The sequence below is a fragment of the Malaclemys terrapin genome, chromosome 1, assembly GCF_027887155.1.
Source record: "Malaclemys terrapin pileata isolate rMalTer1 chromosome 1, rMalTer1.hap1, whole genome shotgun sequence".
NCBI classification, from domain to species: domain Eukaryota; kingdom Metazoa; phylum Chordata; order Testudines; family Emydidae; genus Malaclemys; species Malaclemys terrapin.
This window is the reverse complement of record NC_071505.1, coordinates 351389002-351411823: the sequence shown is the minus strand read 5'-3', so window position 1 is coordinate 351411823 and position 22822 is coordinate 351389002. Positions and strand designations below refer to the sequence as shown.

Below are 22822 nucleotides of genomic sequence, written 5' to 3'. Positions count from 1 at the left end.
GCATGCTGAGCCCACTGCCCATCACGCTGGCCAAGAGTGTCTCATTTGTTCCTTGCACTCCCCCATCTGTCTGTCTGTGCCTCTCATCTGATACTTCTTGTTCTGTGATGTACAGCACCTGGCACAACAGGGACCTAGTCCATGACTGGGATTCCTTGGCGGGAGGATAATACGAATAGATAACGATAATTAATAAAACGACACACCAAGCAGGGGTAACCAGGGCCGGCTCCAGGCACCAGCTAAGGAAGCAGGTGCTTGGGGCGGCCGATACAAAGGGGCGGCACTCCGTCCGCTATTGGGGCGGTCCGTCCAGGTCTTCGGCGGGAATTCGGCGGCGGGTCCCTCAGTCCCTCTCTTTCTCTTTGGGCTGTCGCCGAAGTGCCGCGGAAGAGGAAGAGAGGAGGAAGAGAGGGAGTGAAGGACCCGCCGCCGGACTGCCGCCAAAGAATGGAGCGGCACAATTGAGCTGCCGCCGAAGTGCCGCCGATCGGCTTTTTTTTTTTTTTTTTTGCCACTAGGGGCAGCAGAAAACCTGGAGTCGGCCCTGGGGGTAACAAACAAGGTCCTAATTCAACAAGGAGCTTAAACATGCTTCTCACTGTAAATGCATGGGCAGTCCCGTGTGCTCACAGTTAGGCATGTGCCGATGGACTTTGGTCTGACTCGGGCCCCCTGGGAAGGAATGGGGAGGAAGAGACGGGGGTAACAGTGTTAGGAGCAGTGGGTAACGCACATGTGATGAACAGTCACGACAGCGATGTTTTTGAAATATAAATAAATCCATGTTGTGTAGTAGAAAGAGAGCCTGAAACATGGGCCTGGTCAAGGCCTGAGGCCTAAACCACAGCCAGCAAAAGTTACACTACAAGCAGCAGTCAGGCCCTGTCAAAAGCAGATACTTCCTGAATTCCTGCCAGTCAGTGCCCAGTACACGAACTCGGCACCAGTATCGCTAGCATTGCTAAAACACACTGAACAGGTGAGCACATTCCAGCAGGCCAGCACAAGCACACCCCAACCAAGCAGACGAGAGGATGGTTTGTGATGAAGAGTGATCTCTTGTCTGAAACATCAGGAGTAAAAGTACAAAGCCAGGTGGTGAATAGGGAGGTTTCTGCTTTTCACTTTTGCTGACTTTGGTTCAGGCCTCAGGCCTTGCACAAGGCCCGTGCTTCTGGCTCTCTCTTCCTACTACAGTTGGTAACTGATTATTATTAGAGCCGGTCAAAAATGTTTAATCCAAAAAAGAATTCAACCAAAAATGACCTTTTTTTCTTCACCTTTGTAGGTATTCATCAAACAGCTGCTAAGAACCACCAGGAAATGGTTTTCGCCACCTTTTTTTCTTGGAAAATAAAATACATTTTTTTTTTTTTTTTGGCCAGCTCTAATTTTTTTTCTTCATATCACTTTACTTGCGTCTGATGCAGGAAACCCCTTTTACAGAGGAAACTTTGAGGCCCTCTGTGGCGACGGCCGCTGTGCTCCTACCTTAGGCAGAGCAACACAACCCGGAATGAAATAAACAAAGACGGGGCTTGAAAGATTTAGGGCCTTTTTATCAGAAATCATGACATTCTTTTTGTTTTTTGTTTCTTTTTCATGTTAAGTGACAGCCGTGCTGGGAGCCCAAGAGCCTGTTCATTGTCGCATCAGCATCTCCTCTTGCTGCGAGCGGAGCTGGGGAATTTGCACGGCAGCTTGGGAAGCCCATGGCACGCAGCAGCTCCAGCTGCTTGTCAGAGGTTTTGAGCTTGCTGCGGATTTGCTCCAGCTAGGGCCTGCAGCATCTGCTGAGCAGTGAACTGCTGGCTTGGCGCCGCTGAGGCGGGGTGTGCAGCTTCCTCGAGCCCAGCGCTAGAGGGCGCTGTCCCTGCTGAGCCTGCAGCGTGCCCCGACTCCGCTAAAGGAGACAGGAACTGCAGTGGGATGCCAGGTTCTCCCATTGCCAGTGCCTGCAGCCTATGTTGAATCAGTGCCGGCACTTGCATTTCCCTAGGGCCCGGCATGGCCGCCACCACCTCTGGGTGCCAGATTTGCTGATGGAAGGTTGGGAGGGGCTGCATTGGAGGCTTCCCAGCTGTCGGGGGGTTCTGCAGCGGCGCCTGTGTCCCCAGGTCGCGGTTCTGGCCGAGCAACTGCCGCACGCTCCTCGCAGCGGGCCCGACCAGGATGTTCTGCACAAGCCGTTTGACAGCCTGCTGCAGCAAGTTCTTGATGGTTGTTGAGACAGTGGCACCGGCTCCTCTTCCTGGGCCTGGAGTGGCTCCGGTGCAGCTCTGTGCTGTGCAGTCAGTAATGCTACAGCAGCAGCCGAGGCCGCTGTTGATGGTGTTACCGGGGGACCTGGATGGTGGAGTACAAGCCGGGGGCGAAGGGGTTTGGCTGCTGGCGAGGGATGAGTTGCTCCTCGGAGAAGCAAATGCGTTCCCCGCAGCCTGCGTCTGCACCGCCTTCAGCGTTAGATCCGGGCGATCCCTACCCACGTGCTGCGAGGCGCTGTCTCCGCCCAGGAGGCTGGCCAGAAAGCTCAAGGCCTGGCTGGGGTCCTTCATGATTTCCCGCACGGTGGCCGGGCTCCGAGCGAGCTCCAGAATGAGCTTCAGCATGTCGGGAGTGTTCAGGAAGTGGCCGATCTCTGGGGTTTTCTGGATCACTTGTTGCTTCAGAGGATTGTCCGTGATCAGCTCAGTCATCAGGTCTGGGTTGCAGAGCCGGCTCTGAATGAAGGGGTTCTCCAAGAGCTGGAACATCATCTCGGGGTTGGACGTGAGCTGGCTCTGGAACTCGGAGAAGTTGGCCGTGTTCAGGCCGAGGTTGCTGGCAAGCTCCCGCAGGCCATCCGTGCCGAAGGCCGTGCTGGAGAGGCTGCTGTTCTCTGCCTGGGTGGCGGCCGCACCCTCTGGGGAGCCGGCGTGCTGACCCAGACACTCCTGAGGTCTCCTTCGTGACTGGATGACAAGGTAGATGGTGGCATCATCCTGGATGCCATGCTGGCTCAGGGTCTTTTGATCTTTTAAAATCCTGCCAGCGAATATCAGCACAAGCCGGTCGGTGGGAGAGGAGAAACGGGTGGAGATGCCAGCCTTAAACTCCTTGATGAGCCTGTCCTCGGGCACCACAAACTCCTCCTTCTGCCCGGGGGTCTTGACGGTCACCTTGATGACTCGAGGAGCGGCGGCAGCCTCTAGACGAGCTCCAGGGACATCTCCGCTTCTGACCATGCTTAGTGGGATGGGACATTTGCAAGCTTTGGCACAGGGATGGGGGTGAGAGGCAAAGGACACAGCGTCTTCTGCTTCCCCGCTACTGGCCCCCTCTAATCATGGGCCTCCGGAGAGGACCTTCTCAGAGTCTCCAACCAAGGCCCGGGCTCCCCTGCTGCTCTGCTCCTCTACTGACCTGCAGCAGTTGATGGAGCTGCCCGCAACCTCCCGTGTCTGCACTGTGACATCACGGCTGATGCCATAAGCTACCATGGCACCCGTGGATTTCCTCTACACTAACTCCCACGCAAGCAACTCGCTCTGAGAACTTCAACTTGGCAATTTCCTGGCAAAGGCCCAAATCCTTCCTCGGTGGCGTAAGTAGGTGCAACTGGACCGAGGGCAATGGAACTGGGTCTTCCTACATCACAGGTGAATTTGGCCCCAAATCTGTAATAATCTTAGTTCTAATAATAAATAGTTCTGGGATCCTTACTCAGTCTTTACTCAGGCAACTTCTATGGGGAGGGAATGGAGTTTCTCTGCCATCCATCACTTTTACCCTGCACAAACTTAAATATCAGTCTGGGCTGGGTTAAATCCAGTTGAAGTTGCAGGAGTGTAGCAGCCACCTTTCATTCAGGATAAATGTGAAGCAGCGAGTAAGCTCCTTTATTAACCAGGGAACTGAAACAATAGAAGCCACCACCCATCACACGGGCTAGGCTTTAGTAGAGGTTGAACTGTGTGGCCCAGTGGGTTTCTCTGGGGACTGATACAGCACATGCAGATGGAACTGAGTGTGTCTGGGTGTCTCTGAGAGAGACACTGCAGCAAGGCCAGCGAAGCTGGGAAACAAGGCAGGACGAAAGCACCAAATTGCCACCGAAGCGCTGGTGGAGTGGCCCTGAGAAAGGTCAGAGAGCTTTTTGGCAGAGTGCTGGCAGAAAGAGGCTTGGAGCTGCAAACAAAGAAACTATCCCCTGTTGCTTAGTTCCTCCTGGAGTCAAGGAACCAGGACTTCGTACCTTCTGTGTAAATAAACAGGATTCCATCAAAGAAATGTGTGACTGCATCATCAGTTTCACATCCTAACAGAAACAACTTGCAGGGCCCCAAACTTTGTCCAACCGCTTAGGCCAAAAGGGGTAACAATACGAATAAAGCTTTACTGGCCCCGACAAGGGAACAAGAGGGTCCTACAAAAAGCCACGATCCAAACTTTAAACACACTTAGCCGCTGCAGACAGTCAGACCCTCCAGTGGTGTTCATCAGCAGAGCTCCACTGAGACTGAGCTGTGCCAGTGGAAGGGGAGAGGACGAGACAATGGATGGGCAGATGTTTCCCAAAAACCCTTAGCATACTTCTTGGAGACCTTCCCAGCTCTAAATCCCTCAGCTTTCCAGTCAGTTCCTTCTCCGTGCTGCATGTCCCTGCTGGAACTCCTTGCGTGATCTTCACAATTAGCACAGCCATGTCCTATAACCCAATGTATTGTCCCGTCCCTAGCAAAACAGACCCCTGGGCCTATAAAACATGCAGCACCCACCCAGCACCTGGCCCCCAAGGAATCCAACCCAGATGCCCAAGCAAACCCCTCCTCAGGACAAAGCCTGACTCCCGGAGAACCTCCCCGCCTCCCCCCGAACCTGTAGCGACTGCCACAACTCCCCCAGGAGGAGGGACCGTACGAGGCCTTTCAGGCGTTGGCCAGAGAAGGAAGCTTGTTGAGGGTGTTTCTGCGCGTTCCTGCCCCACGGTTAAGCTGCACTGCCATCTGTCAGTCTCTGAGGGTGTGGTTGAGACACATTTCGCTGCCATTAGCCCCACTTTGACCCTGGGGGCGTCCTCCCAGGATGGGCACCTGTTCCAGACCGTATTTCTCAGGAGCCCCACGGGGGTCTCTAAAACAACGGGGAGCCGATTCCTGGCTCTGCCACCAACTCCCTGTGTGGCCTTGGGCGAGACCCAGAACTTGTTTCCTCTTCTATAAAACAGGGGATAAAATGCTGCCCTACCTCCCTGGGTCCCAGAAAAAAGCCTCTTAGTAAGACAGCAGCTGCGACACAGGAGTGACCTGAGCAGCGAGGCCTGGGGCGGGGGTAGAGCTGTCATTCAGATAAATTCTCCCTTCTGCTCAACAGCTCTGCAAATCCCTTCTGAGGAGTGGGTTTGATTCCCCGCCAACGTCCAACCCCTATCTCCGATCGGGCTCACTTTCCTCCACCTCCATTGCAAATGGTTCTAGAGCTTTTCTCCCGCGCCAAGCCAGGATCGGAGCCCAGCTGGACGTCACTGGGCATGGAAGGGGATTGGATTTCTACCGGTAAATATCAGTGTCACTGTACACACCCCAAACCTGACCAAAAAATATTTCCATCGATGATCATCAAAATTGGCAGCCAGGCAAGAAAAATGCTGCTCGAGAACATATGAGAGTTCAATTTAAGGTGATTCACTGGGTATATTTTCACATGTGATGTCAACACATTGGGTTTGAATGGCTATAAAGATCGAACTGTTTGAATCTCAACCCGGACTGTCATTGAATAATTATTGTCTGACCCCCCCTCATCATTTCTCGCGACTGTGAAAATGTACATTCATGAAAATCAAAAAGAAAAATGCTTCGAACCCGTAACTGCGCACAACTGCGAAAATTTCAATCATTACAAATAGAAAAAACAATGCTTAAAATAAACATTGAGCTTATCTGCTGAAATGATACATATAAAAAATGGCCCATTCGGCCTAGTGTAAACATCATCCGTCCTGCGCTCTCACAGAGCAACGTCAAGGCCCCGGGGATGAACTATGGTTTTTAATTGAGTCTAGATCTTAACATGAGTGATAGCTCCAGAGCATGTGACCAAAAGGAATGAGATGCTGAGCAAGAGGGACTGGTTGTGTTAGACTTCTAGAGACCCTGGAATACCAGTGTTATTTCATTTAAGGTTTGGGTTAAAGCAGTAAAGACAAGGAAAACATAGGGAGTTGGACACCAGGTGCAGTAAATAATCAGTTTCTTTAGTTTATTATAAAGAAATGCAGTTTAGAACGAAATATGGGAAAATGAGATAAGAAGGAAACCTTGGGAAGAAAGGGGCCCAGCCATGAATCTTGTCCTACCCAGACCTGAGGGCAAGGTTCACCCCTAAAACTGCCTCATTGGCCTTAGCTAAGGTCCAATAACTGGCAACGACACTCTTGTGTGTTATAGTGTATAAAAAGCCAGGTTTTTAGGGGTTCTTTGTCAAAGCTTTTCCTTAGCCCTCTGGAGAGCACCATGATGGAAAGGTATTTCCCGGGCCTGAGCCCGCTGGTACTTATAATTGTATGCTGGTGAGTACAGAATATAGGTGCATACGTTTATGTTTGTACGCTGGGTATAATTATCACCAAGTGGCCTTTGAATTACATAAAGGTACGTTTGTGTGGAAGTTCAGCGGTGGTAAACCCTAATAAATGAAGTAGGAAAATAAGTCCCAACATCTCCTCTGCTGAGTCTTTGTCTTTGCAGGGAGTCTCAAATGGGCCTACATAATCTAGAAACACACGTTCCGTTGGCTTGACTTGACTTCCAATGGGGGGTTTGTGAAAATCCCATCCCAAGGGAACCAAGTGCTTTTTGCCTCTGCTTGGCCCAGGAAGAGGGAGGACCAAAAAGGGGCTGGGCTGTCATTCGAGCAGCTCTGAGCCCCTTATGGTAATGCTCCTGGGGTCCACAGGCAGCCATCCCAGTGCTGCTGGAGCTGCCGCCATCTTGTTTTTTCCCTTCTCTGTGAGGCAATCATGTCTGGCCCCTCCATTCCTGCACCCAGAGCAACTTCATTATGGGCCACATCTAACCCCTTCCCAGCCCACATTCCCATCTCACCAGAGCCGCCGGGCATGGCACAGAGAGTTTATCAGCACCAGGGGAAGGACCCTTCCCATCAGAGTCACTGCTGTGCTCTCCTTCCTTGGGGGGCAGGGGGAAATTGATGGCGGTAGATCTGTGAAGCAGCAGGTCCACTGCCTTGCCCCATAACCCTGATGCAGAGGGACCCTGCACATGGCACATAGATAAGGTAGATCCAGGTGCAGATATCTTGCACCAGATCTATCAACAATGCCTCCAACAGAATGGAACCGGGTTCACCCCAGACAGGCTTTTCTGCCCTGTAAGGGGATGGGCCAGGGTTTGCCTAGATCAGCGGAGGTTTGGGTAGATCTAGCACAGAGGGCATTGGAACAATTGGGGGCATTCATGCTCTAAACATAAATCCAAGCCACCTTCACTCTTCGTAGGCTTCATGGGCCTGATTCGCCCCTGCCCTGCTCCTAGTAATTCATTTGCTCCTCTGCAGAGTGTGTGTGAAACATTGTCCCTAGTGTTTCACACCTAGTTTGCACACAGTAACAAGACCATGCTCTTACATAGTGCTTTTCAGTGGCAGATCTTGTGCTACAAAGGAGGTCAGTAGCATTATCCCCCCCTTTACTGATGGGGAAATTGAGGCACAGAACAGGGAAGTGACTTGCCCAAGATCACCCAGCCGGCCTGAGGCAGAGCTGGAGATAGAACCCAAGTCTCCTGAGTCTGTCAAAAAAAGATATCAAATTAGTTTGACAGGGTCTAGTTTCCATAAACTAATGTTGATTGGTATTAATTATATTACCCTTTAATTCTTTATTAATCAAATCCTTTTTCGCCCACTCCATTATCTTGCCCAGGATCAATGTCAGACTGACAGGCCTATAATTACCTGGGTCATCCCCTTTGCCTCTTTTTAAAAATTGGCACAACATTCGATTTCTTCCAGTCTTCTGGAACATCCCAACAGTAATAGTCCACTGAGTGCCTGAGACAGCTCTTTTAAAACTCTTGGATGCATTTTCTCTATACCTGCTAATTTAAAAATGTCCAACTTTAGTAGCTGCTGTTTAACATCCTCCAGCGATACTAGTGCAAAGGAAAGAGTGTTGTCATCATCATATGATAGGACTATTATCCATATCCTAGTAATGCCTGAGGACTCCAATCGAGCTCAGGGCCCCACTGTGTTAGGCGGTCTCCTGATAACACAAAGACAGCCTGCACCTCAGAGCGCTGACAGTCTACGACTGAGACAGTGCACAACAGGTGAATAAACAGACAAATGGGAGGGAAGGGGCGGACAGACTAACAGTAGTGACAGGGATATAAGATCACAGTCACAGAGATCTCAACAATCCTCACTGTTTTCTGAATGTTCTGCATTTGATCTGTGCTGGAGGGGAGAGTCTGATGGTTCATCTGAGCCACAGGAGGCAAACACCACGGGAGGAACCTCCAGTGATGAAAAGACCAGATGAGCCAGGCTCCCATCTCCTGAAAACCCTCCTTCGAAGCAATCTGGTTTCATTTAGAAGGAACCTGCCGGTCTTGGGTCTCGGCCCTGCGGCAGCACTCAGCACCAATTGCTCATTCCCAGTCCGCGTCTTGGCATTATGTGCAGGTCAACATCCCCTCCCCCTGCAGAAGCAGTGAAATCCCCAGGCCTGGGAGACCATGCGGGTCACTCGTTCCCGGATTTGTCTCGTTCTCACCCCGTAGACGATGGGGTTTAGCATGGGGGGAACAATCACATAGAGATTGGCCAGGAGGATGTGAATGTGTCCAGGGATATTGTGGCCAAACCGGTGAGTGAGGAAGGAGAAAAAGGCTGGCGTGTAGAACATCAGGATGACGCAGATGTGGGAGCCACAGGTGCTGAGAGCCTTGAGCCGGGCGTCCTTGGACGGGAGCCGGAAGACGGCCCTGAGGATCAGCACGTAAGATACAGCAATGAGCATGACGTCCAGCCCCGACGACAACAGAGTTGTGGTGAACCCATACCAGATGTTGGCTGTTATATCAGCGCAGGCCAGCCGGGCTATGCCCATGTGCTCACAGTACGTGTGAGGCATAACGGTGTGACCACAGTACGGTAGCCTCTTAAGGAGGAAAATAGGTGGGAACATTATACACAACCCTCTAACAACAGCTGTCACCGCTATTTTCCCTATCACTGAGTGTGTGAGGATAGTCGGGTATCTCAGAGGGTAGCAGATGGCAACATACCGGTCAAACGCCATGGCCAGCAAAACGGTTGACTCTGCGATGAAACTAAAATGGGTAAAGAACATCTGGGTAACGCAGGCATCAAAAGAAATCTCCCTGGCACTAAACCAGAATATGGCCAGCATCTTGGGCACCGTAGTCGTGGATAACATTAGATCAGAGACGGACAGCATGGCGAGGAAAAGGTACATGGGCTCGTGGAGGCTGCGCTCTGTTATGATGATGAAGAGTAAAACGGAGTTGGCAAAAAGTGCAACAACGTACATCAGGCAGACGGGGACGGAGATCCAGATGTGAGACTCTTCCATGCCCGGGATGCCGGTCAGGATGAACGTTATAGGATCAAAGCTGCTTTGGTTGAGAGTCGGCATGGTGGGCCCTGTGTTTGAACTCACACTGGCTCTGTAGAGAAAGACAAACGCATAAATAATTCCTCTGATTAGCTAGGGGTCACACGACTGAGTTGGACCAGACATAGTGTCGTCCCTTACAAACGTCTGTTTCTGAAGTGACTCCATTTAGAAGATATTTGCAAAGCAGGGACTTAATTCATAAAGGAATCTCCCTTTTTTTAAATGGACTGAAGTAGTACAATCATTAACCAGCTAGTTCCCTGCCATTCACCCTCTTTAATTTTATTTCTAGGGGCTTCTTATCTGGTTGTACAGTTATAATGGGCCAGATCCTTTCTGACTTGGGGTTGAAATATTGCTGCCCATCGCCGTAGTCTCTGTGCACTCAGATCCTACAAACACCTACACATGGGAGTAACTGTGCTCCCAAGTAGCCCTGTTGAAGCCAATGGACCTGCTCACACACGTACAACTCATAAGTGCAAAGTTACCCTTGTGCGTAACTGTTCATAGGACTGTGCCCTTGCTTAGCAGGGATGCCTGGGCCAGTGTTTCCTGGCCTTTTCAGGTTTTTGCATCCTCCTTACATGTCCGAAAAAGGTCTCCATGCCGACAATGATAGGAGCTGTATAATATAGCTCCTCCTACAGCTATGCCGGTTGACCCCCCGTTTTGGGACCCCTGGGGAAGGGGGTCATGACTCATTGGCTGAGAAACACTACGCTAATGGATAGGCTCTGCGCTAGCACATGGGAGACTTGGATTAAATTCTCAGCTCAACCATCCTGGGTGAGGCATTTAATTTACCCGGGCCTCAGCTACTCATCTGTGAAATGGAGACAATACTTCCCGCCTTCCGGGCATGAGGTGAGGATAACAGCCCATTCTCCACCTTGACTGCAAGAACGAGGGCCAGGGAACTGCCTAGAGATCTACATTACTTTCTGACAGGCTACCAACCAATAGCACAAACGACAAGCAAGCCGTACTTGGTATCAGGTGAGTGACGCCATGCTAGACACACAGGCAGGGCTGTGTAATCACCGGCCAGACAAGAGGGTTCCTTGTCTTTTGTTTTGCTTTTCTGCAGGTTTTTCAAATGCCGCAAAGTGCCCGGGGCCACCAACATCCCCTGGCAATGAGTTCCACAGGTTGACTGTGGGTTGTGTGAAGAAATATTTCCTTTTGTTTGTTTTAAACCTGCTGCCTATTTATTTCATCGGGTGACTCTTCTACGGAAGCTGTTCCATACCCCTAATCATTTTTATCACTCATCTCTGTCCCTTTTCAATCCAATATCTGTTTCTGAGCTGGGGTGATAAGAACTGCACGTAGTATTCAAGGTATGGGGGAACCATGGGTTTGTGTCGTGGCATTATGATATGGGGGGAGGGGCAGGGAATATACATTTAGTTTGAGCCTCTATTATGGTATTTTTAAAGAGTTTCCATTTAGCTGGCAGGAATTTCATTCTTATCACGGTTCCTTTTCGTTTCTGGGTAACTAGCTTCCCCATTTGTGTGTAGTTTGCCTTTTGGAAGTTAACACTACTGTGGTACGTTTCTTTGGTATTTTCTGCCCTACAACGATGTTAAATTTAATTACATTATGGTCGCTATTACCAAGTGGTTCAGCTATGTTCACCTCTTGGACCAGACCCTGCATGCCACTTAGGCCTAAATCAAGACTTGCCTCTCCTCTTGTGGGTTCCAGGACTAGCTGCTCCAGGAAGCCGTCATTAGTGATGTCTAGAAACTTTATCTCTGCATCCTGCCCTGACATGTACCCAGTCTATACGGGGATAGTTGAAATCACCCATTATTGTTGGGTTTTCTGTTTTTGTAGCCGCTCTAATCTCCCTGAGCATTTCACAATCACCATCACCATCCTGGTCAGGTGGTTGGTAGAATATTCTTACTGCTATAATCTTCTTATTCAAGCATGGGATTTCTAGCCATAGAGTTTGATTCATTTAAGATTTTTACTATATTTGACTTTCTGCTTTCTTTCACACATAGTGCCACTCCCGCACCAGCACGACCTGCTCTGTCATTCCTCTACATTTTGTACCCTGGTATTACCATGCCCCATATATTACCATTGCTCCACCAAGATTCTGTGATGCCTGTTATATTAATATCCACATTTAAGACCTGGTGCTCAAGTTCACCCACCTTAGTATTTAGACGTCTAGCATTTCTATACACGCACTTATAAAATCTGTCAGTATTTAGTTGTCTGCCTTCTTGTGACGGAACTGAATGTCACTCTTTTTCTGTGACTGTTTCTCTTCAGTTTCTGCCTGTATTTCATCAACTTCTATCTTCTCTTCTTTACTAGGACACAGAGAATCCCCATTAATAGATCCTCCCTTAAAGGATGTCTCTTTCCAGACCGTATACTCCTCCGCACCTCTTGGCTTTCCCTCAGCCCTTAGTTTAAAAACTGCTCTACAACCTTGTTAATTTTACATGCCAGCCATCTGGTTCAGGTGGAGTCCATCCTTCCTGTGTAGGCTTCTCCTTTCCCAAAAGGTTCCCCAGGTCCTAAGAAATCTAACCCCCTCCTCCCTACACCGTGGTCTCATCCACACATTGAGACCCTGCAGCTCTGCCTGTCTGACTGGCCCTGCGCGTGGAACTGGGAGCATTTCCGAGGATGCTCCCACAGAGGTCCAGGACTTCTATCTCTTATCTAGCAGACTATGTTTGGCCTCCAGGATCTCTCTTCTACCCTTCCCTATGTCACAGGTACCTATATGTACCACGACCACCGGCTCCTCCCCAGCACTACACATAATTCTGTCTGGATGCCTTGCGAGGTCCGCAACCTCTGCACCAGGCAGGCAAGTCACCATGTGCTTCTCCTGGTCATCACAAACCCAGCTAGCTAGAATCCTAATAATCCAACTGAAAATACATTATGAAGTCACACGCTGAGCTAAGTCAGGAAAATCCCATGGCTGTTCTCCCAGAGGGAGACCCTGCATTTGCCCACTTCATTGACTGCCAAGGCCTGTTCCCCTCACTGTTCCCCTCATGCTCATGGAGTTTAGAATCATACAGGACAGGAGGTAGCCAGCTTGCAAACCCCCTGAACCAGGGGCGGCTCCAGGCACCAGCGCAGCAAACGCACGCGGGGGGCGGCGTGCCGGTCGCCGTGAGGGCGGCAGTCAGGCAGCCTTCGGCCGCATGCCTGCGGGAGATCCGCTGGTCCCGCAGCTTTGGCTGCAATTCGGCGGCAGGTACACCGAAGGTGCGGGACCGGCAGTTCACCCACAGGCATGCCGCCGAAGGCCACCTGAATGCCGTGCTTGGGGCAGCAAAAAACAGAGAGCCGTCCCTGCCCTGAACTAAGTCATATCTCCCCACCTCTGAGCCTAGAAGTGCCTCTCAGAGGAGCCATTTGTCCTGGCTGAAAATTTCCTGCCTTTGAACATTTTTTTAAATGACTTTGAGCTGCCCCAAACCCAAACATTTAATGCAAATGACTCACCAGGCTCCTGTGTTGGCTGAGAACAAAGACCCTGTGCCTGTGATCCGGGCCGGGAGCTGCAGGTGGTGGGGAATCGGCACTGACCGGGGCTGAGAAGTGGGGATATTAATATTGCCTCCTTATGAATCCCAGCAGTGAGCCCCAGGCAGGCTCTTGGATTTGCTGAATCTTAAACTGCCTGGTGCATTAAAGATTAACAGGAACTAACCTGGTCAGTTTGGTTTAGCCATTTCCTGCTTTCCCATCATTTGCATTACAAGTGGTTTCACTTGTCCAACCTGCAAGGGCCTGAGTGGCACTTATGCTGACTACTTAAACCAAGAACAATGGATATGGAGCCAGGCACTGAAGAGCATTCAGAGCTTCAGAGCCGGGCTGGTGTTTTCAGGGCCTGGTCTCTCTGCTACCTAGGATACAATTTACCCTTTAGTCTTTGCGAAGATATTTGCATTACCAGCAACACCTCCAAACACTAGGGTTACCATATTTCAGCGAGCAAAAAAGAGGACGGGAGAAGCCCCGCCCTAGCCCCGCCCCTGCCCCTCCCACTTCCCGCCCCCCCTGACCTCCCAACCCTCCCCCCGTTCCTTGTCCCCTGACTACCCCCTCCTGGGACCCCTGCCCCTAACTGCCCCCCAGGACTATCTAAGCCTCCCTGCCTCTTGTCCCCTGACTGCCCCAACCTTTATCCACACCCCCACCCCCAGACAGACCCCTGGGACTCCCACGCCCCATCCAACCACTCCCCACCCCCTGACAGCCCCCCCCAGAACTCCCAACCCATCTAAACCCCTCTGCTCCCTGTCCCGACTGCTCCGATCCCTCTCCCCACTCCTGCCCCCTGACAGCTCCCCCCCAGAACTCCCAACCCATCTAAACCCCTCTGCTCCCTGTCCCCTGACTGCTCCGATCCCTCTCCGCACTCCTGCCCCCTGACAGCCCCCCCCAGAACTCCCAACCCATCTAAACCCCTCTGCTCCCTGTCCCGACTGCTCCGATCCCTCTCCCCACTCCTGCCCCCTGACAGTTCCCCCCCAGAACTCCCAACCCATCTAAACCCCTCTGCTCCCTGTCCCCTGACTGCTCCGATCCCTCTCCCCACTCCTGCCCCCTGACAGCCCCCCCCAGAACTCCCAACCCATCTAAACCCCTCTGCTCCCTGTCCCCTGACTGCTCCGATCCCTCTCCCCACTCCTGCCCCCTGACAGCTCCCCCCCAGAACTCCCAGCCCCCTACCCCCCCGCTCCTTGTCCCCTGACTGCCCCCTCCTGGGACCCCTGCTCCTAACTTCCCTCCAGAACCCCACCCCCTACCTAAGACTCCCTGTTCCTTGTCCCCTAACTGCCCCCTCCTAAGACCCCCCCCCAACTGCCCACCAGGACCCTACCCCCTACCTGTACCCTGACTGCCCAAAACTTTCTCCACTCCCCCCAAAAAGCCCCCCCCCGTTTCTTGACTGCCCCCTCCAGAACCTCCCTGCCCCTTCTCCTGCCCCCCTTACCCTGCTGCTCAGAACAGGGTGTTGGGCTCTGTGTGAGCCGGACACGTGGCTAAGCTCCCCAGCACAACAAAACCCGGTCCCTGGCCCTGCACAACAAAACCCGGTCCCTGGCCCGGACCGGGTTGCAGGGGAGAGCGGCCCTTGTATCAGCACAAAGTGCTCTCGCTCCCGTTTTGCTACGCTGCATGGCAGTAACCGCTCCCAGTTGCAAAAGGGGAGGGCTGCACTTTGTGCTGAGACACTTGCTCAGAATGCAGGGCGGAGCTCCTCTCCAGCTGCTCCGGAGTCCAGCCCGGGACTTTCCTGCAGCCCTCCCAGCCGCTCCCGGGGAGGGGGAAAATCCCGGACATTGTGAGTGCTTTACAAATTCCCCCCGGACGCTATTTTTAGCACAAAAAGGAGGACATGTCCGGGTAAATCCGGACGAATGGTAACCCTACCAAACACACCATCTACGTTATGCAGGTGTTGCTCGGTGGGTCTGGCTGTGGCAAGGGTTTCTGCCAGTGGCAAACCACAGAAAGCTGCATGGTTTCTCCACACGTTAGCATGCCACTCCGAACTAGCATCAGCCGAATTACATTCACGTTCCTGGTGAAGACCAGAGAGGCCAGAATCTCAGAAATTATTATTTATTATTATTCAGACAGCATTTTAAAGGTGCATGACACTGACAAATGACAAGCAATGTCCCAGTGTCCCAAACAATAGCTCTATCTATCTAGCTTGTCCAAGGGAAGGTTAAGAGGTGACTAGCTTCACGGGGAAGAGATTTCTGATAGTAGGTGGCTCTTTGTTCTACTCTACTCTGGTTCAAACAGAAGTTACGGGCTTGGCGCAGAAATGCCTAGGGAAGATTCTGTGCAAGAACCCAGAATAGATAATCACAGGGATCATTCTAGCATTAAAGTCTATGAATTTCTCAGTCCCTGGCCTTGAACAGCTGAAATAATATTATTGATGCTTGTTTTCCTTTATAATGCCACCTTGCATCCAAGAAACCAAAGCATTGGAGGGCTAGGTTTTCAAAAGGGCATGTGCCGCTCGCATGCCTAGCACCAGATTTTCAAAGAAGCTTGGTGCTAGTGCTGGTAGAAAAACGAAACACGTCTTGCCCAAAAAATCTTGAGAAAAAAACTGTCCCTTTTTTGTTGGAAAATTTCAAAATTTGGGGGGGGGAGGGAGTGGTTTTTGGTTTTGTTTTGTTTTTTTCAGCTCTGCTCGGCACCCAGCAATTACCACTGAGAACACCAGCTGCTGGGTGGCGAGGCCACTTCTGAAAATGCTGGCCTCCATGCCAACAAGCATATGCAGATCTGTCTACACTGCACATAGGCCCAGGGTCTGACTCAGGCTTGAGTCCAAGTCCCGCTTCCACCCACACAGAAGTCAGTCTCATTTGAGTCAGCGAGCTTCAGGACCCAGGCACTAGGACCTGGCTAGCAGGTTGGGTCAGAGCCCGAGTCACACTGGGACTTGAATCCAAGCCCAGGGGGGAGGGATAGCTCAGTGGTTTGAGCATTGACCGGCTAAACCCAGGGTTGTGAGTTCAATCCTTGAGGGGGCCACTTGAGGATCTAGGGCAAAAATCAGTACTTGGTCCTGCTAGTGAAGGCAGGGGGCTGGACTCAATGACCTTTCAAGGTCCCTTCCAGTTCTAGGAGATGGGATATCTCCATTAATTATTATTATTATTTTGCAGTGTGGACACAGGCCAAGCCTGTGAGCCAAGTCAGAAGGTCTGTGCAGTGCAGGATCGACGCGTTAGCACAGCTGTGAAATCTGGATCCAGCAATTGTACATCTCCCTGCCCCAGGTTAAACCCCATCATTTATGGGGTGAGCATGAGGCAGATTCGAGAGAGAGTGATCACATGTTGGCCCAGATGAGGAAGTGGTGAGGAATTCTGCAGCGGGGCTGCTCCTTGCCTGATGCAGATAGAACTGGACTCAGGGTCTGCAAGGGGTGGGGGCTTCTGAAACGTCACATTGACTCTGGATCAGGTTCTCTTCCCCTGCTGGCAAAGACAGTGTCAGTCCAGGCACCCCCTGCTGCGCACCCCCACAACTGGCAGGCGTTCTCAGCAAGGCTAAGCATCATGGGCTGCAGCGTGAGCTCCTCTTGTTAACACTTTTCCCGCACATACAGCAGAGCGTTACCTGGGAGCCTGCGCAGCGTGAGAACCCTGACCCCCACTCAGATGGGAGCAGAGAGCCCTCAGCCCTGGACGAGTGCAAGCCCTCAACCCCCGCTGAGCTCGGTAGAAAGAGTCCCGCGGGGTGAATTCATCGGGTTTGGACCAGGAGCTAAAAGAGCAGAGCACATTTTGTGCTGCTCCTTGCTGGAGGCGGGCTGTGCCTTGCACAAACCCTCCTCGAAGCCTTTGGAGCGAAGGGCTGCAGCTGAGCAAACAGGGCAAGGAAAGAATTATTCTGCAAGTAGTTGTGGGGGTTGGTAACGGAGCTCCCTCTGGCCGTGCCCTCGTGTTCCCTGAGCAGTCAGGAGCCTGGGGTTGGGCACAGGCACCCTTACAAGTGCTGATGTAGCACCAAAAAGAATTTCAGGGGCCATGCAACAGTGGCAGCCAGTAAAGAGAGGCTAATGGGGCTGCCCCTGGGCCAGTAAACTCCCTGTCCTTCCTTCCTTCCTTCCTTCCCCCCTTGTGTCCAGCACCCGAGGGAGAGAACAGCAGGGGGAGGGGACTGGAGGTGATGAGGGGGGTCAGTACAGCAGGGCCATAAAGGGCAGTCAGTGGGCTCCTAAAATGGCTGCACCCTCCCTTGAAACTCTTAGAGCTCACAGCATTTTTGGAGGTTGACATTTACCCCACAAAGCCTGAGCAGCCTCACAGCGCAGAGCCCTCCCCTCCCCCTCCTCCAAGGGGGGGAAACTGAGGCAGAGAGGGATTGTGATTGCAGGGGTGCTGCAAGGCAAGGAGGAGCCTGGGATCTGGTGAAGGTGGGGAGGGGTAGTGAGCACAGCAGTGTGTGTGTGTGTGGGGGGGGGTGCCCACTGATTTGCAGCAGAGGAGTCCCATCACATGAGCTGTGGGGGAGGGAGCAACTGGATTGATTTATTGGGGGCAAGGAAGGAGCCCCCGCTCATTTAGTTACTTGGCTGATTTTATCTGGGAAGCCAGGAATAATCTGGGGGACATGAAAAGAGAAATACATGGTGAGGGGGCAAGGAGGCAGCCCCAGCACCACCATCACCCTAGGCACCACTGCCCTGCAGGCGGTGCCTGAGGGGGACCCCTCTCCCAGCGTTGACCTACAGGATGGGGAAAGGGAGGCACCATGGGGGGACTTTGCTCTGTGTCCTGATTGCCCATGCCTCCCCTGTATCTCTCTGGCTTGTCCCCTCTTCTCCTGCGTTCAGCTCTCCATGGAAAACTCTCAGGTTTTCCCAAACACAAAGACCAGCCGGAAATGTCCCATCAAAATGACCTTTATTTTAGACTAAGGAAAACATAAGGAAGAACATAAGAATGGCCAGACTGGGTCCATCTAGCCCAGTCTCCTGTCTTCTGACAGGGGCCAATGCCAGGTGCCCCAGAGGGAATGAACAGAACAGGGCAATTATCAAGTGATCCATCCCCTGTCGCCCAGTCCCAGCTTCTGGAAGTTGGAGGTTTAGGTACCTCCAGAGCATGGGGTTGCATCCCTGACCTTCTTGGCTAATAGCCGTTGATGGACCTGTCCTCCATTGCTCTGGAGGGCTTTTGGCGCCAAACAATTCGAACTTCTGCAACGAAAAATTAGAAATTCTGTGCACAATATTTAAAAATTCTAACAAAATTTGGCAAATTTTATTTGTCAAATAAATGTGGAGGCTCCAGCGTGGCATTGGGGAGCACAGGCCACTAGGTGCACTGAGGTGGGAGATCACCCTGCAGCTCCCCCGCCCCCCCCCCCCCGCCCCCGGCACATGGACTCAGCGGTGATACTGCACCCAATCCTGACACAGCACAAGGACCAGCCCTGCCCCAGAAACACCCCAGGGTCCTGCCCCTCCATGCCAGGTGCACCAGGTGTGGGCAGACAGGCTCAGCCAGCCAGGATCCAAGTGTGGAGGGGCTTAGTGTGGGGGGATCCAGGTGTGGGTTGAGAGGGTTCTGTGCAGGGCAATCTGGGTGCGGGCGGCTCAGTGGGGGATCTGGGTGCAGGGGGGATCTGGGTACACAGGAGCTTACTCAGGGGTTATGGTTGCAACAGGAATGGGACTCTGCAGAGGGTCCAGGTGAAGGTGGTTGGGGCTCAGCGGGCGGGGGGGGAGTGTGGGTGTAAAGGGGGCATAGAGCTCGGCGGTGGGATCTGCGTGTGGGGGGTCTAGTGGGGGGTCCAGATGCTAGGGGAGCGGGGCTCTGTCAAAGCTGATTCCCCACTCTGGCACTTTGAGTGCAGAAGGTGGGGGCCTGCAAGGATTTTAAAAATTAATCCTGGCCACTCCAGGCTGGTATTAAACTCCGAAGGTTACAGCTTCTCTCTGACCTTGGATGGGTAGCTACTGCAACCACCCAAGTGCAAACCTCCCCCCGCCCTTTTGAGAACCCAGGAAGGAACACTTGGGAATTCCTTCCTGTGGGGTACCCTCAAGCCCTTTCACCCCCCTCTGGGGAAGCACTGAGAAAAAAAAATAAAGGAAATCAGCTGTTGCCACCAGCTAATTAAACACCATGTGCACAAATCTCTTAAGACACAAAAATCCAATCCTGTTCTTAAAAAAGGTAAATTTTATTAAAAACAAAAAGAAAGAAAATACATCTGGAACTTGGGCTTTTGCTAGATTTAAAAAAAAACCACTTACAAAAATAAAACATCAAGAATAACCTTCTTGAGGTCCAGCTTAAAGGTTACAAGCAAAACAAAAAGCATTTGGGGTTAGCACAGACAGGGCAGGCTCCAGGGTTTTGGCCGCCCCAAGCAGCCAAAACCAAAAAAAGAAAAAAAAAGCCGCGATCTAAAAAAAGCCGCGATCGCGATCTGCGGCGACAATTCGGCGGGAGGTCCTTCACTCCCAGCTGGAGTGACGGACCCTCCGCCGAATTGCCGCCGAATACCTGGAACTGCCGCCCCTGTCCGGAACGGCCGCCCCAAGCACCTGCTTGAGAAGCTGGTGCCTGGAGCAGGCCCTGAGCACAGAGGAGTCCACAAGCCAATAAGAAATAAAAGAAATAACCCTAATCACATCTTTTTAGACATTCCCTGATTTACTTACAGATCTGGGGTTTCAGATAGGTAGGGTCGAGGTATGAATTGATGCTTTTTCATATCTGGTTTTAAGGCTGCTCACAGCATTGCTGCTCTGTGTCTCCGCTCTCTGGAGAACACCACCGCCCAGACAAAGGGAAGGTTTTTTTTCCCTTTTTTAAAAAGTTCTAGCCCTCCCATTGGCTCTTTTGCTCAGGTGCCCACTCCTTTCCTTTACCTGTGGGCTTGTTAACCCTTTTACAGGTAAAGCAAGTAGAGAACAGCTACTAAGAGGGACTTTATAGCCAACTGGTTGGCTGGGTGTCCATAAAAGGGAGCTCCCCCCGCCCTTCATTTATCCCAGGCTCAGTAGAGTATGGATCCAGCTGCAGCTGGTTGAGGCTTGGTGGGGTGGGGTCTGGGTGTGGGTGGCTCATGAGGGTGGTCCAGGTGCAGGGGGAGTGGGGCTCAGCAGGGGGGTTCCTGCGGGCAAGGTCGGTGGGAGGATCTGGTACGAAGGGGTCTGGATGCATGGGGGTTGGGTGGATGGGGGAGCATCTCCCTGTACAGAGATCCCTCCCCCTGCAGCTGAGGAGCGATGGGCACAGAAAGCAGACAGGGGGAGACGTTACAGAGCTTCCTGCAGCCTGATGAGAAATGTTAAGGCGCATCTGACCTGGCCCCAGATGCCGTGCAGGGGAAGAGGAAGTCCCGTCCTCACCAGCCTAGCCAGGACTAGCAACTGAGCCCAGTGCAGGGTAGGAGCCACCATCTGGGTCTTCCCCAGTCCCACCCCCACCCCACAGTGATTTACTTCTCTGCCAGCTGCCCTGGGCATCCAAACCATACTGCTGGGATGGGTCACATGATTGTTCTGAAGGCTTCTCTTTGCTTCCCCATGAGAAAGACATTTTTCCATGGGGTCCTGTGGCACCTTTGAGACTAACAGAAGTATTGGGAGCATAAGCTTTCATGGGTAAGAACCTCATTTCTTCAGATGCAAGTAATGGAAATCTCCAGAGGCAGGTATATATCAGTGTGGAGATAACGAGGTTAGTGCAATCAGGGAGGGTGAGGTGCTCTGCTAGCAGTTGAGGTGTGAACACCAAGGGAGGAGAAACTGCTTCTGTAGTTGGATAGCCATTCACAGTCTTTGTTTAATCCTGATCTGATGGTGTCAAATTTGCAAATGAACTGGAGCTCAGCAGTTTCTCTTTGGAGTCTGGTCCTGAAGTTTTTTTGCTGTAAGATGGCTACCTTTACATCTGCTATTGTGTGGCCTGGGAGGTTGAAGTGTTCTCCTACAGGTTTTTGTATATTGCTATTCCTGATATCTGACTTGTGTCCATTTATCCTCTTGCGTAGTGACTGTCCAGTTTGGCCAATGTACATAGCAGAGGGGCACTGCTGGCATATGATGGCATATATAACATTCGTGGACATGCAGGTGAATGAGCCGGTGATGTTGTAGCTGATCTGGTTAGGTCCTGTGATGGTGTTGCTGGTGTAGATATGTGGGCAGAGTTGGCATCGAGGTTTGTTGCATGGGTTGGTTCCTGAGTTATTCCTTTCACCCCTATTCTTTAATTAAAAATCTTCTTTTTAAGAACCTGATTGATTTTTTTCTTGTTGTTAAGATCCAAGGAGTTTGGATCGGTGTTCACCAGGAAATTGGTGGAGAAGTCTCTCAAGGCTACCCAGGGAAAGGTTATAGTACTTGAGAGGGAAATATTTTGGGGGGGAAACAAAGTTCCCAAATAACTCATAAACGGTTGTTTAAATGATTTGGTGGTGGCAGCATGCTAATCTAAGATGATAATTAATCTTAGGAGTTCTCATGCAGGTCCCCACATCTGTACCCTAAAGTTCAGAGTGGGGTTGAAAGCTATGACAGGGCGTTTGAAATAGGGTCAGACAAACCCATGGAGAATAGACTGTAGGGAATGATCCTGGGCTGGCTGCTGGCGCCTGGGACGGCTATAGGCCGATTCCCCAGAATCGGGCCCCGCAGGTAAGAGGGCCCCACGCCTAAGAGGGCCCCGTGCCTTAGGCTCACCTGACGGCAGTCCGCTCCAGCGGTATTTTGGCAGCGAGGGGGGGGTCTGCTCCAGGGCCTTCAGCGGCATTTGGGCGGCGGGGGCTCCTTCAGTGCCATAGAAGACCCCCTGCCGCCAAAGTCCCGGACCACCGCCAGGTATTCGAATCAGGCCCCGCAGGTCCTAAAGCCAGCCCTGGCTGGCGCCATGCAGCAGAGGGGACCCAAGACATCTTCTCCACCACTACCAGCAAGAAAGAGCCACCATCTCTGAGGCAGGAAGGGCTCAGGCTGACTAAACACACAGCAGCTGCTTGAGAGGCCGGCAGAACTGAAGGGTCCCGGCCCGTGGAAGCAAACAGCCAGCACCTCAGCAATTCACCGAGTGGAGGTGGGGACATCTCCCAGCGCCTGCTTCTAAGGGCCGTGCAGTGAACCCAGAAAACAAACAGCAGCTGCTTCTAGGGACAGAGCGTTGTCTGTGTCCCTGTTCCCATTCCCCTCCCATTAGCAAAACATGATTCCAATTCCCCCACCCCCATTCCCATTCCCCCCTTTACTTCCTGATTGACTGCAGACTATGTAGTAATACTTGAGTTCGGCTTAGCTATACCTTAACCAATCATTTAACGCTGGGGAAAGGCTGAGGAGCTGGGGAGCTCCAGCATGGATAGCCCCAGGCTGCGGCCTGGTAATAGGCCAAGGGGTACTGGGGGTTGCAGAGGGCAGCCCAGGGCTAGGCTAAGGCAGCAGGTCCAAACCCAACCTTGCCGATGATGAGTGGCCTATACTGCAGTCTGCCCCAGAGAGTGGGGGCTAGTTGGTGACTGGCAGTGGCCTTATCCTGAGGTGAGGTGGGGTTAGGGGATGGGGGTTCCCCAGGGAGGGGAGACCCACTGTGTGTGCGTATTGCCAGGGGGCAGCACCCAGAGCAAGGGGCACCGGGGTGCTGG

The 22822-nt window shown here is 52.1% G+C and overlaps 2 protein-coding genes across 3 annotated transcripts; both read right to left on the bottom strand.

The window, feature by feature from the left end:
- Window positions 1–1742: 1742 nt before the first annotated feature.
- LOC128846429 (ubiquilin-1-like) lies at window positions 1743–3227 on the bottom strand. The gene has a single exon (XM_054045564.1). The coding sequence runs from the start codon at window positions 3225–3227 to the stop codon at window positions 1743–1745; it is 1485 nt and encodes a 494-aa protein (XP_053901539.1).
- Window positions 3228–6217: 2990 nt separating this feature from the next.
- On the bottom strand, window positions 6218–13308 carry LOC128830264 (olfactory receptor 52B2-like). 2 transcript variants are annotated; one of them, XM_054016056.1, is made up of 3 exons: window positions 13145–13308; window positions 11824–11985; window positions 6218–9698 (listed from the first exon to the last, which is right to left on the bottom strand). In XM_054016056.1, the coding sequence occupies exon 3, from the start codon at window positions 9665–9667 to the stop codon at window positions 8693–8695; it is 975 nt and encodes a 324-aa protein (XP_053872031.1). In that variant the 5' UTR covers window positions 9668–9698; window positions 11824–11985; window positions 13145–13308; the 3' UTR covers window positions 6218–8692. The 2 variants fall into 2 exon arrangements, with proteins under 2 accessions (XP_053872031.1, XP_053872032.1); XM_054016057.1 differs by lacking the exon at window positions 11824–11985.
- Window positions 13309–22822: the final 9514 nt, after the last annotated feature.

Excerpts from the sequence above, each read along its gene's own strand:
- LOC128846429 (XM_054045564.1), bottom strand. The coding sequence starts at position 3,227 with ATGGTCAGAAGCGGAGATGTCCCTGGAGCTCGTCTAGAGGCTGCCGCC.
- LOC128830264 (XM_054016056.1), bottom strand. The coding sequence starts at position 9,667 with ATGCCGACTCTCAACCAAAGCAGCTTTGATCCTATAACGTTCATCCTG.